Source organism: Melanotaenia boesemani, chromosome 1, assembly GCF_017639745.1.
Source record: "Melanotaenia boesemani isolate fMelBoe1 chromosome 1, fMelBoe1.pri, whole genome shotgun sequence".
Lineage (NCBI taxonomy): Eukaryota > Metazoa > Chordata > Actinopteri > Atheriniformes > Melanotaeniidae > Melanotaenia > Melanotaenia boesemani.
Window position 1 is genome coordinate 35,629,545 of NC_055682.1, and position 12,837 is coordinate 35,642,381.

Sequence of the window (12,837 nt, forward strand, 5' to 3'; positions counted from 1 at the left end):
AGGAACAAGATTGTACACCAGTACAAGCCTTTTCAGACCTGAAGTACTCTAATGCAGTTTTTCTCAATCCAGGTCCTCAAAACCCACTGCTCTGCATGTTTGAGAGGTGACCCTGCTTTAACACACATGAATACAATTAATGGCTCTTTAGCAGGCTTGCAAAGATCTTGATGAGAAAGTTCATTAATCTGAATCGTGTGTTGGAGTAGGAACACATCTGGACAGTGAGTCCCGAGGACCTGGATTGAGAAATACTGCTGTAATGTATTTCTATATGCTGCATTAAGTCTTACTGGATTTGAAAGGAAAAGGAGCAACTTATGCATTAAAGCAGGGATGTTACCCCCCGGTCCTTAATAATCCTTGTCCTGCAGAAGGTCGGCAACACAAGCATTAATTTGAGCCAAGTGCGTTGAAGAAGGGAATTGTTTCTAACCTGCAGGATAGTTGCCCTCGAGGACCAGAGTTCAGTATTCCTGCAGTAAATAACATTTATCTAAAATCTAATGAATGTTGGATTGCATACAATGGTTTATGACAATGCCATGTATTTATTGTTTAGGCATCACAGCTTTTAAAGCTGAAAAAGCAGGTGTATCTGTGCCCTCAGTGTTTGACTTAAAGTTGTCATTAGTCTTAACCCAAAAGATCTTGTATTTCCTAATCTTATCTTGTACTTTGTGCACACACATGTTGTACATGAGATCTTGTTAATGGCTGGAGTCCATGAAGGTAGATATTCATCTCAAAGCAAAGTCTATATTCATACTTGTTTCTGTGTTTTGGTTTGTATATTGTAATGATCATTTTAAATTCAGTATAGTTTCAAGTAATATTCATGCAAATCAGATTTTTCTTTGTTTTTTTCTTTAAGCCTAAATTTAAAATATCAGAAATTATAATAAATTCTAATGGTTTATTTAGGCTGTGGGTAGTGAGTTAATCTGTTGGAAAAACGTCTACAGCTGCACATTTCAATACAACCTTCCCTTTTTATGTGACTCAAGAGCACCTGTGTGCAAGATTTCTACCTAAATAGTAGCCTGCCATTGCTGTCAGAGGTTAATTGCACACATCCAGCAAAGCAATGCACTCATGGCAGTATGTAGTTGATATAGTATCAGTTCAGTAATCCATTTCTCCACATGGGGCAGCCATTTTTAGCTACTACCTACTGCTGATGGTTGAGCAACAATAAGAAATGACCAGAGTGATATCTTAGTTTCGAGCTGCAGGGAAGCAAGGCTGGAAGAAAGAGGAGAAAGCAGCAGGAAAATTATTCCTTCTTTTTACTTCACCACTCACCAAAACCTTAGTGATCACATTAGTGTGTGTATTGTGTTGGATGTGTCAGGCAGAAAATCTGCCATCAGCCTGTGAGGAGTGAAATGAGTGTAATTACACGATCAGAGGAGTGTTTTGGTCACATGAGACTGACGTGAAGGATCTGCAGTAAGACATCATCGAGTGAGAATATTTCAAGAGAACAAAAGTAGTGTGAAATCTGGTGTATTTGTAATATGTATAAATAATTCCTTTGTCTTTTCTGGATGCTAATATCTTCTTCCAGCTGTAGCTACTGAGGATGTTAATATGTAGATTGGAGTTGTGAACCAGGACTTGATGGCTGCAATTACAGTTACAATGTGCTTTGATTTAAATAAGGTGGTCATGATGTTGTTGGTCAAAAACACACATCTTAATCCCATGCTGCAACAAAGCATCCACACCCATTTAGTCTAAGGTAGATACTTGTTGAATAGCATACACACAGTTAAACTAGTAAGTTACAATTAGTCATTTATTTATTGTTAATTTATTTAAAAAGAAAAAAATCTCTCCATGCCAGAACACAGACGCTGCCTTGCTGCCGACCATCAGCTATCCTGCCTTTGCAGTGGATGATGACGCTCTCTACAGTCAGACTCTTGACAAAGTTGTTCGCAAGCTACGTGGCAAATACGGCTTCAAGCGATTCCTCCGTGATGGCTACAGAACCGCAAACGAAGATAAGAATCGCCGCTACTACAAACCTGCAGAAATGAAGGTGGGTGTTTCCAACAAACTGAACTGAGAGGGATGGGTGATGTAAAAACAAGGCAGACCTCAGAAAGCTCTTTTCACCTGTGGCTCAAACACAAACCTGCTTATTTATTGGTTTTTCCTTCTCTTTTTTATTTATATTTAAAGAAATCAGATATTTCTGTCAGAACTGCTCATAGACTCAACTCAATGCAATGACCAGTCTGCACAAAATAAGGAACGATTTGCTTTCTGTCTCTGTTTCATCGCAGCTTCTCATGGTACCATCATAAGAAGCAGATTTCAGCTACATTGAGATAAAAATAGTCTGTAATAGAAAACAAAGAATGAAAATTGAGTCAGCTTAAGTCATGCGTGCATTTTTTCTCCGGTATTTAGATTTCTTATATTTCTTTGAATTGCCTTTACTGCTCACATGTATTTCTATTCTTATCGCTCACAACTACTTAAAGGATCTCTGCCACTTTGCTTCCTAGAAAAAATATTTCAGGGTTTTTAGTCTTTTGTAGAGCTTTGCTTCATCTGAATGGTTGTTATAAAAATATATTAAAAAAAACATACATATCTGTGAATAACTTCTCATATATTATGGTTACACTGATTTAAAAAAAAAAAAAGAGAGAAACTTCTCGTGAACTTTGTTGATTTTCTAAAAAGCAGCTTCTCTTACGATAAAAGATACCGGCCAGTAAGTAAGGCGGGAGAAATAAGGTTACTGAGTCCAATTAACATTACAATGACAGAAAAGCAGAGCCGTGTTGGAAACACTTGCACAGGCGTGGGATCATTCTGTAACAGATGAAGACTGGAGCTATCCTGACATATATTCTTGAAACTACATGTCAGACCTTATAAATATTGTAAGCAGTCCATCAAACATGAAGAGGTTTAGCTTGATTGTGTTTGACATTTGGAAACTTTAAAATGTGAAAGTTTGCTAAGGTAAAATCCCTTTATGTAACGGTTATTATATGTGCTTTGAATTTGCCTCTCCCACTTTTTTCTTTCTTTTTTCTTTTTAAATCCCTCATAAATTTCACCCCACATCTTGCTGGATGTCCGTGCGTGAGTGAGTCGGTCCCTACCTGCATGTGCACTCATACATATGTACACATGTGAATGACCGTGCATTCATTGTCCTTTTGTGAATCCCCTGTGATATCTGGTAAAATGACATTAACAAGTATTCATTTTATGATAAGCTTAGCGAGCGTAGCATGAGTGAATCAGCCGGTGGAGCCTCAATGCTAAATAAATCATTGCTTTAGCTCTATACTACCCTCCTTGAATTAATGAGCTCAGAGCATGGAGGTGGATGGGTGTAGACGTTGTAGCTGTTTCCTCTTAACTTTTAGTTTCCCTTACTGCTATTGTTACATGTTATTTAAAGAGACATGACATGTGAATTATGTACATATAAAGACATATGTGTGTATATATATAATTCTTGTTACTGAATGGTGGAGCTAAACTAAATCAAACCAAATACTAATTAAAAATAATAATAAAAAAAGCCATTGGCTTTGGATCTGCTTCCTTGATATGCCAAAGTAGGCACTTGTGAGGCAGCCGCTCTGAACCACTTTGCAATTAGCTTCATTTAATCCTGCATCTAATAGGATCCAAAGACTCTAAGGCTAAGAATTATCAAGCCGTATTAAATGCCTTAGTTCCGTCAGGATCCTTCAGTTCTATAAGCAAGCAAACAGATTTATTGTAGAAGACAATTATGCCAGTTAAATTTCACAAATCCTTCATCACTCCTGCTGTCATCTCCCTTTCATCTACTGATGGTTGTATATTTACCCCCACAAAATCAACAAAAGCTGTGTACCAAGACTAGAGAATCAAGTTATATAAGAGGAAACTGGGCCAGATGGTTGTTTATTTTGTAATGCTGCAAATATTACAACAAGATTACAATTTTCCATTTATGTATGTTTAGACAAGCTCCATAAAAATAGCTGGTTTTATTAATAGCACTACTAATACAGTAGGCCTGCGTAGAAAGCAGTCTGTGAAAATGTCACCAGCTTTGATAAGCCACCACACGGCGTCATTGAATGTGACGCTGTGTGAGCTAAGGCTGGAGAAAAAAGCACGCTCAGGTCATGCAGGTAAGGTGTCCCCACAGAAGACATTGACTGAAGTTGTTGTTGGTGTTTAGGAGAGAACTCACAGCAGGGCAGAGCCGGTGCTCCCTGTCTGTTTACCATTGGCAGAGAGCAGCAGCAGCCTGGGTGACAGACAGTTTTACCAATCAGTCAAGCTGCTCAAGCACAAAACACAAGGGAACCCTGCGTGTTTACAGCCTCAAAGGCCAAAAAAGCACAGGCCTCGTTGAGTGACTGCCCCCGCTCTCGCCCACCACTAAACATACCCTCCCCTGCTCCTGCATCTCTTTATGCGTCCTCCTGTCTATCATTTTTTTCCCATATTTCCTTTCTCTCTCCCCACCTGATGGCTGCAGCTGCTTTTTCTCATTGCTGCAGAACAGTTTGAGGTGGTGCACATCTGCATAATCACAGCATGCAGACATAAACCATTTAAAGAAGCACATTCAGACAGAACTATCTAAACAGGGATGTGAGTGTGTATATGTGTGTCTGTGTGTGTGTGTGTGTGTGTGTTACTTTCACCTGGCATTTGTTTTTGTATTTGGATGTAATCTATATTATCAGCTATCACCATCAAGATTAAAATAATTAAGACAATTGACATTTATAAATAAATAGAATGAAATGCACACACATAATAAATGCTTTATGCAGATGTATACCAGCAGACTTTGAACACACACACTAATACCAATGTGCTGCTTCTTTGATCTCTTTACAATCTGACGCTGGTGATTTGTAGTGTTTATAGAAAATTGGTGTCCAAAAAATGGATTTGTCTAGACACAGTGATCCTTTTTAGGTGAGCGTAAACATGGTGGGATTTAAATAAATCTGATTTACTTGACTGTGTTTTCTGCAGATGACTGGTAACTACACAGCTTAAGGTTATCTCTTACACTCGGTTCAATCATTCTTTCAGATCCAGTTTATTCAATGGCCTTTCCAACTATTTATTTTCTAATTTATTAGGGCAAATGACTTTTTCAAAGAATGGTTATCTTTGAGGCCAAACTCACCGACCCTCTTGGACATACAATATACAGTCACAGGCCACTTTATTAGGTCCACCTATAAAAGAAAATATATATATATATATATATATATATATATATATATATATATATATATATATATATATATATATATATATATATATATATTAGTATATTGGTCCCCCTAGCTCTGTATATATAAGGGTGGCGGCGGGGGGGGGGGGGGGGGGGGGGGGGGGGGGGGGTGTCAGAAGTGGGGCCACAGTAGAAAAAGTTTGAGAATCACTGAATTAACCTAACATGCACATCTTTAGATGGTGGGATGAAGCCAAAGTAATAATGTACATGTCAGACTTAATTTTATTTGATTTCAGTGATGCATGTTTGATAAATACTCCAGACAGTGCATGCACTTCAACAAACAGGAGAGAACTGAGTATTTAAAAAGACCTTGCTGGGGCACATTGTTACTCCGCTCTGTTCGGTTAGTTTTTATTCACAATCTCATGTTTTCTGTCCTTTCTTTGTGCTGCACTTTTTCACATTCGGTATTTCTGACGTTCAGCCACCTGCTGCTTTAAATTCTGAGTCCCACTCTTTGTGAAACCATAAAGTAATAATTACCTGTCTTTTCATCTTTCTCCAGCTTTTTGATGGAATCGAGTGTGAATTTCCCATATTTTTCATCTACATGATGATTGACGGTAAGCTTCGCTCTCTTCATTGTTACTGTTTAAAATGCCTCCAGAGGGTCATTGCCAAGACAGACTTACAGAATATGACAGGAAATTACCTTTTACACTTTGCCAAGTTTCACATGATTTAGACCTGTTTTTAAAAAGATGTGATTTATCAAATATGTCAGTAAGCTTGTGGCAATACGTCATAAATCATTTATATAAATCTATATTCAGGACAAGCATCCTAGAGTTCATATTGTGGCCTAAAGAACATCTATTTCTCTTGTTATATGCAGATATACACATAAAACAAATTTTTTTTAAAGGTCCCATATTATACACTTTATTCCCAATCTGAGACCATTCATTAATATCTAAATGAAATATTTCCGCCATGGTATGGACAAATCGACCCTCAGTTTGAGTGCAGCGGCTTCTCTTCACCTCCCTCTTTTTAGCAGCTTCAGAAATGTGCCGTTTATGGTGGGCGGAACCCTGGTGGAGCAGCTCAGCTGTTGGCTCCGCCCATCGCATCGCCCGTCATGAGGTGATTGACAGGTTAGGCCTTAGCGGTTACTAGACGCTGATTACAGCGTAGTGAAGGATAAACAAACGCCGGAACACCGGAACCCATTCCTGAAGAAGTTCGAGCAAGAAGACTAACAGTACTGCTCTTACCTCTCCAGCTGTGTCACGGACAGTTGGTATTGAACCTGGCTTCAGCTTCAAACGGTTGGCGAAGCCTGCTTTCCATGCACCCATGTTGTGGAAACAGTCCTCTTTGAAATGCTGGCCACAGACATGCAAAACCTTTGGAAGTTTTCCGGGTACATTTCCTCCAAAAATAAAATTAATCCACTCAGTCCTCGTGGGTTCAGTGGATGGAAGTAAAAAAACGTTTTCGTGTTCATTTATGCAGCCACAAACAGAACAGTGCTTCTGTCGCTTAGCCATGTCCGCTAACGAGGGTTGCCGAAGAGGGAAAAACACTGGGCGCTAGGTGATTTTTAGAGGGCGGGCTTTGAGAGCCGGTAGACGGGTCCATCGCTCTGTGGGGAGTGGTTATTGTCCCTTATGACGTCATAACGTACACGCTTTCAAACAAGCTCATTTCAGCGCTTACTTCCCTAGAGGTGGAGCAGGGGGGAGAGAGAGCGCCTGAAAGAGTTTCACACTTACGGGTCTCCTACACATGCGGGGGGACCAGTATGACTGTTCCAAAACCATTAAAAAGTGAATTTTGCATAATATGGGACCTTTAACACATTAAAATCCAAATATGAAGATTTCTGCACCTTTTGTCAAGAAAATACCTGATGTCCTGCATCTTCAACGCTACGCTGCCAGTCTTTCTCTCTAAAAGGCCAGCCTGCACTGAGTGTTAAAAGGAAAACGGAAAATATTGTTGGATTGTGTCCAAAAACAGAGCAACACCCTGAAACTGCGAACCAGCTCCTGTGGTTTGGTTTGTAACTGGAAGAATTTAGAGTCATTGGGGGAAGACTCCAGGCACTTTGATTGCATGTAAAATTATTGCAGGTTCCCCAGTGCAGACATTCTTTATTTTTTTTTCTTTTTTCCAAAATTAAACTGCTGTAACTATTAATCTCCAAGAGACTGATTATTACTACAGTATCAGTATGAAAATGGTCTCTTTATCTCTCTGACCAAGGCTTTGAGATACTTTTATGCAGTGATTAATGACCAGTGGTCCTACCCTGATCATGCAGTATCCCATCTCATCCATTAAATATACAACCCAGCTCCTGGTACAGATCACGGTAGTCTTGCCCCTTAACTATTACAACGCTCTTGCAAGTTTTCCAGTTTAACATCTATCAATAGTCCAAAATGTGGTGGTTTATCTTGTGTTGGATCAACAACAAGGACAGATCACTCCAAAACTCACCATTCTCCACTGTTTTCTTAGCATGGACCTAACCTTCTCATCACAAGGCCTTTTTTGCTGCCTCCCGTCTGAATTAAATGCCCAAAATGAATCAAGTCTGTTTTCACAACTTTAAGGGCTATGTGCATAATTTTGATTTCAAAAGAAAGCTGAGTCATGTGAGATTAGTACTTAAGTGTCAGAATGAAGTATGTGTTACTGTGTCAAAGTAAATTCAGCCGGAAAACACTAGAAAATGAAAATGGTCATCTCCTACACAAATGTAGAAGAGGTTAACTTCCCTGAAGCTCGTCTAAAAAATGACTTCAGGGCCTGAACCCAGCTATAATCAGTCATAACTACAGATTAATATCCTTCCAAGTCACTGGAATCCTCTGAGCAGTGTCATGAAAGGCTGCCATCTCTGCAAAAGTCTTACCCCAAAACCATCGTCCAGGCTGTTCTCCAATTTGGTTCCACTTATAGTGGAAGGAACCACCAAATGCTATGAGGAAAGGCCGTCCTTCTCTACTTGTAAGAATATCTTAAAGACTCTTCTCTTCAGAGAACCCTTCTGTTAATAGGCCCACTTCATATAAAATATAACATACTTGTGCCAAGTTTTTTACAACACTGAACATTGACTGCAGTAAATCACAAATTTGGTCATGATAAAACATTAAATAGATTCAATAGATTTGATTTTTGCCCTTCATTTATGATTAGCCAGTGATTGAGATGAAACAATATGACATTTTACTCGATCTCCTCAGTTCATGTCAAATCACAACAAACAACTTAAAATATAATTTTATTCACAAATTTAGACCTTTAAATGAAAAACAATATATATATATTTTTTTTACAAATATTGCCTCATTCTATAAATTGAACTTTAAAAATTTCACATAAAAAGACTCAATATTTTCAGTTAGGACCAGTGCTCTTGACTCCTTTATCATTTATTGGATGTATTGATGTAGGTAGGTGAGAGTATTTCAATCCTCCTATTGGTATGTTGGTTTGAATGAAAGTGTCTGCAAAGAGAGTCCATTTAATTCAAACTTAAATTTAAAATAAAATGAAAAAAATATTCAAATTAATTTGATGGGAACTTGACTTTTGGCGTGTTAGGATCGTATTTGAGATTATTCATAATTAAATAGTTTTATTACCTTTGAATCATCTAGCATTTTTTATTTATGTTAATGTACAGCATATCAAATGTGTAGCTGTATCCTGTTAATGTCAGCAGTGATGTCCATGTTATTCTGCCTTACCATCACACAGTGCACTGCTGGCACCACAGATGCTTAGTTGCCCTTATTACAGTGCCTACTTTGAGGTCACAATCTACACATGTGAATTAAATTAACATCAACCGAGAGAGCGCATGTGCACCACTTATTAGGTTCACTGAAATGTCAGTGTAGCCACAACCAATATCTGCAGAGGCTCTCGTACCCCCTTTAATATTTAATATAGATATTCACATCACACATGTGCATATGCAAAAAGTGTTACAAGCTTTGATGTTTTTCCACACAAACATGTTTACAATTCAATCAGACTGTGTCCCCAAAACATGAATGAAAAGTCCTGAACCACTCTGACATGACAAAAAAAATCCTGCTGATATGTAGATGCTAACAGAGATGCACACATCTTTCTACCACACACACATCCCTGCTGAGTCACTGTAGAGTAGAAGTGATTTATAAATGATCATTTATATGATTATACTATCTGTGTTTAAAAGAAAAAAATAATAATCCAAGTTTTATTTGGTTAATTTTGTTTTTCTTGTAGGGGTGTTCAGAGGAAACAAGACACAGGTCAAAGAGTACCAGGACCTCCTTCAACCCATCATCTTCCAGTCTTTTGAGGGTAAGTTATCACACGCATGCAGTGACTGTCAAGTGGAGCAAATATCATTAACACACACTGTAAATTTATCTTATTTGGCAGAATAGTCTGGTTTATTTTGATGCTTTTGATTTAGCGTCTGTTTTCCCTGTGGAGATGGAAAAACTTGCTGTTATTAAATCCCGTCATCCATATTTATATGCCACATACTGTGACCGAAGCTCACAAGGGCGTTATATTCTAATGAACTCAGCCTTACCTCATGAGCTTCTGTATCCACCTACAGCTGCTGCTGCAAGAGGACACTGTCAAATAATAGGGATGTCGTGAGTTTGGGGCGTCTGTTGGTCCTTTCATAATAGAAAAGGAATAATTGGAGTGAAGAAAAGGATAATAATGTGAGACAGAGCTGACTTAAGTTGCCCCACATGACTCCACATAGCCTTTGTACTCGTTCTGTGTGAATTAGCAAAACTCCTCAAGTTAATTGGCTGGGCTTTAGAGGATAATACCAGTGCATTATTTAATTTGCATTTTTTTTTCCTTCATCCACAAATGTATTTGCTGCTGTCACAAGGTGCTTTTGTGTCCCCTGCTGCAGGTTTAGTTTATCTCCCATGAGTCATGGCCTCCCATTGTTTTGGTGAAGCATAGACACAGGCTCCGGCTCTGGAAGGCATGTTGCTACTCTGCACAGAGCTGAACAGGAAACATGAACCAGAGTTGTTCGCTTTCATAGTATTCGTTTTGTGTCTCACTATGGGGAACGCCTCCTGCGTGACCTCATCAGAAGCTCAGATGTCATTACGCCAGCCCTGAGTGGCTGGCACTGTTGACATCTGTGTCAGGAGGGGCTCACACCCTCTTCATATATATAGGGTTGGCATAGTGTCAGTCATTCAAAAACCTCTTTTCACTTCTCACAGAAGCCTGCAGTCAACTGTACATTGGGTACTAAGCTAAACTGTCCACCGACTGGGTGAACAAGTAGGTCACCAGCGCTTGTTCCCATCAACACAGCTGCTTACTAGCTCATGACTAGCCATAGGCCTGAAGAAATACAAGTTCAGGATGTTGACACATGAGTCTGCTGCGGTTTGTTCAGGCAGGCCACTGGTTCACGTCAGCCGACCTGAGAGATGCTTATTTTCACATTCCCATTTGTCCGGGCACTTAAGATTTATTTGAACAGGACTGAGAATTGTAGAAAGAGTGGTCAGTTGTTTGTGTCTAAGGCCAAACCACATGTGGGAAGCCTGTGTCCAAGCAACTTCTTTCCCACGTGATTGTGGGAAATTGTCGCCGTGGCGTATACTAGCAGGGGTCTGCAGCCACCCACTGGGCTCCATGCACATTCCACAAGGGGACTGGCAACCTCTTGGGTCTTATTTAAGGGAGTTTCCATCCAGGAAGTGTGTGCAGTGGCATGTTGGTCTTCACTCCACATGTTTGCTACGTTTTATAATTAGGATGTTTTATTTTGGTAAAAATAATTCTTTGATACTGAAACAGCTTAAAGCGCATCATCACAGCAGAGGTATTCCACATCCTTGCTGCTCACAATGCAGAGATCAGTACTCATGATTTCTTTTTAGTAACTAGTAACTGCAAAACTGTTCTTAGTGTTTTCTTCTAAGGTGTGTTTTCTTGATGAAAATTAGTGCCCAGGTCATTGCTGAGTAGGTGTAAAGATGCAGCCACTGTTCCATCGTATGTTTTGATTTTATTGAAATTCTCGTGTATGTGTGACATTATTCCACCTCTGTATTACAGTTTTTTAATTAAGATGTTTGAACTTTAATGATTGATTAATAGTGATTTGTAATTCAGGTCCACGCAGCTGTTTGTGGATCACATTTAATGTTTCTGCTGGTTATTTTAAAATATGCTTGCACAGTTGTAGATTGTGCTATATCAACTTTTTTCCATGCATTTGCATAAAATGTACAAGGATCTTGCCATGCAGCACAGAACTGATGTACTCCTCACATTTGATAATCCAGTTAATGTGCTGTGTTGTATCTGTGTAGTGACACACACACACACACACACACACACACACACACACTGTGATCTGTGATTAGGGACATCAGGTTGGGAACCATTGTCTTCAGGGAAGTTTGTGCACATAAACACTAGACAGTTTCTGGTGATTCAGAATTTCTCTTCTGTTTCTCTTCAGACTCGCTGTAGGGTAGGTGATTCTTGAAAGTGATTCTTCACTTGCAGTTCGCTCTTACAACTGAAAATAATCTGGAGTGCCCCCTAAAATGCACTAAAACCTTTACAGGTGAACTTAGTTTGACTAGCTCTAAACTTTAATTTGTTCAGTGTCTTTTTTACATTTATGCTGTTCTCTAACAAGATGATTAACTACGAAATAACCAAAGGAAGTGTATGAACTACAAATGGACCACTAAAGTCAATGTTCAATGACAGCTTGTATTTAACCAGTGCTCTTCATCATACGCCTCACATTTTGACGTCATCAGACCATGACAACTTTGACAACATGACAAAATACTGAGGCACTGACATTTTCTTTTGTTATACCCACCGCTGTTGTTAGTTTGTTTCTATAAATTGTTTAAGATTTTCTATATATTTCACTTGAAAGTTGAATATCCCTAACTTGAGGCAGAACGTGTTGCACCCTGTGGAATTAGGTGTTTTTGGTTTAAAGAGATTAATGATGCTCCCTACCTCACATTATGTATTTGGATAAGGGAGTGGAAAGCAAATGTTTTTAGAGAATTATGTGGGTTTAATTGGTCATTCTGCAGTATTGTTACAAAGGAGTTTGCTGAGTTATCCTCTCCTGAACATGTTTAGAAAACTCCAGGTATGCAATCCGTTTTAGCTCATGATCGCTAACCAGTTTCTCATTTCTAACTGGTGCATTCATGTCAACTGGAGGCTGAAGCTGCATCTCCGTTGTGTTTCTCTCATCTCCCTCTCAAAGCAACCTGATCAGTGTATTGCTTTGAAACAGTTCTTTGAAGTTTGGTTGAAATCTGCACAAATTTGAATCCAAACCTGTCAGAAATAACTTTGATCAGCAGCCTCAGCTCATATTTTACATTTTGGGAGGATTTATGAAAAGCACTGCTCTGAATGTTTATCCTAAACTTGTTTTTGACAGAAACAAAATCTTGTTTTTCCTTCAAATATGTGTCCAGTTATGACTGAGGTTTTTCCATAAAAAGTCCAGGTAAGTACATGTTTCAACAGAAAGACTCAATGGCCTG

At 38.9% G+C, this 12,837-nt stretch overlaps 1 protein-coding gene across 5 annotated transcripts in view; it reads left to right on the plus strand.

Annotated features, from left to right (window-relative positions):
* The window catches only part of phkb (phosphorylase kinase, beta), a 111,551-nt gene that overhangs the window by 43,868 nt on the left and 54,846 nt on the right, over positions 1–12,837 (plus strand). For all 5 annotated transcript variants that reach the window (XM_041995313.1, XM_041994585.1, XM_041993808.1 and 2 more), the window contains 3 exons: positions 1,850–2,047; positions 5,802–5,859; positions 9,533–9,610. In XM_041995313.1, the coding sequence (XP_041851247.1) occupies positions 1,850–2,047; positions 5,802–5,859; positions 9,533–9,610 (334 nt within the window). The remainder of the gene's footprint in view (positions 1–1,849; positions 2,048–5,801; positions 5,860–9,532; positions 9,611–12,837) is intronic.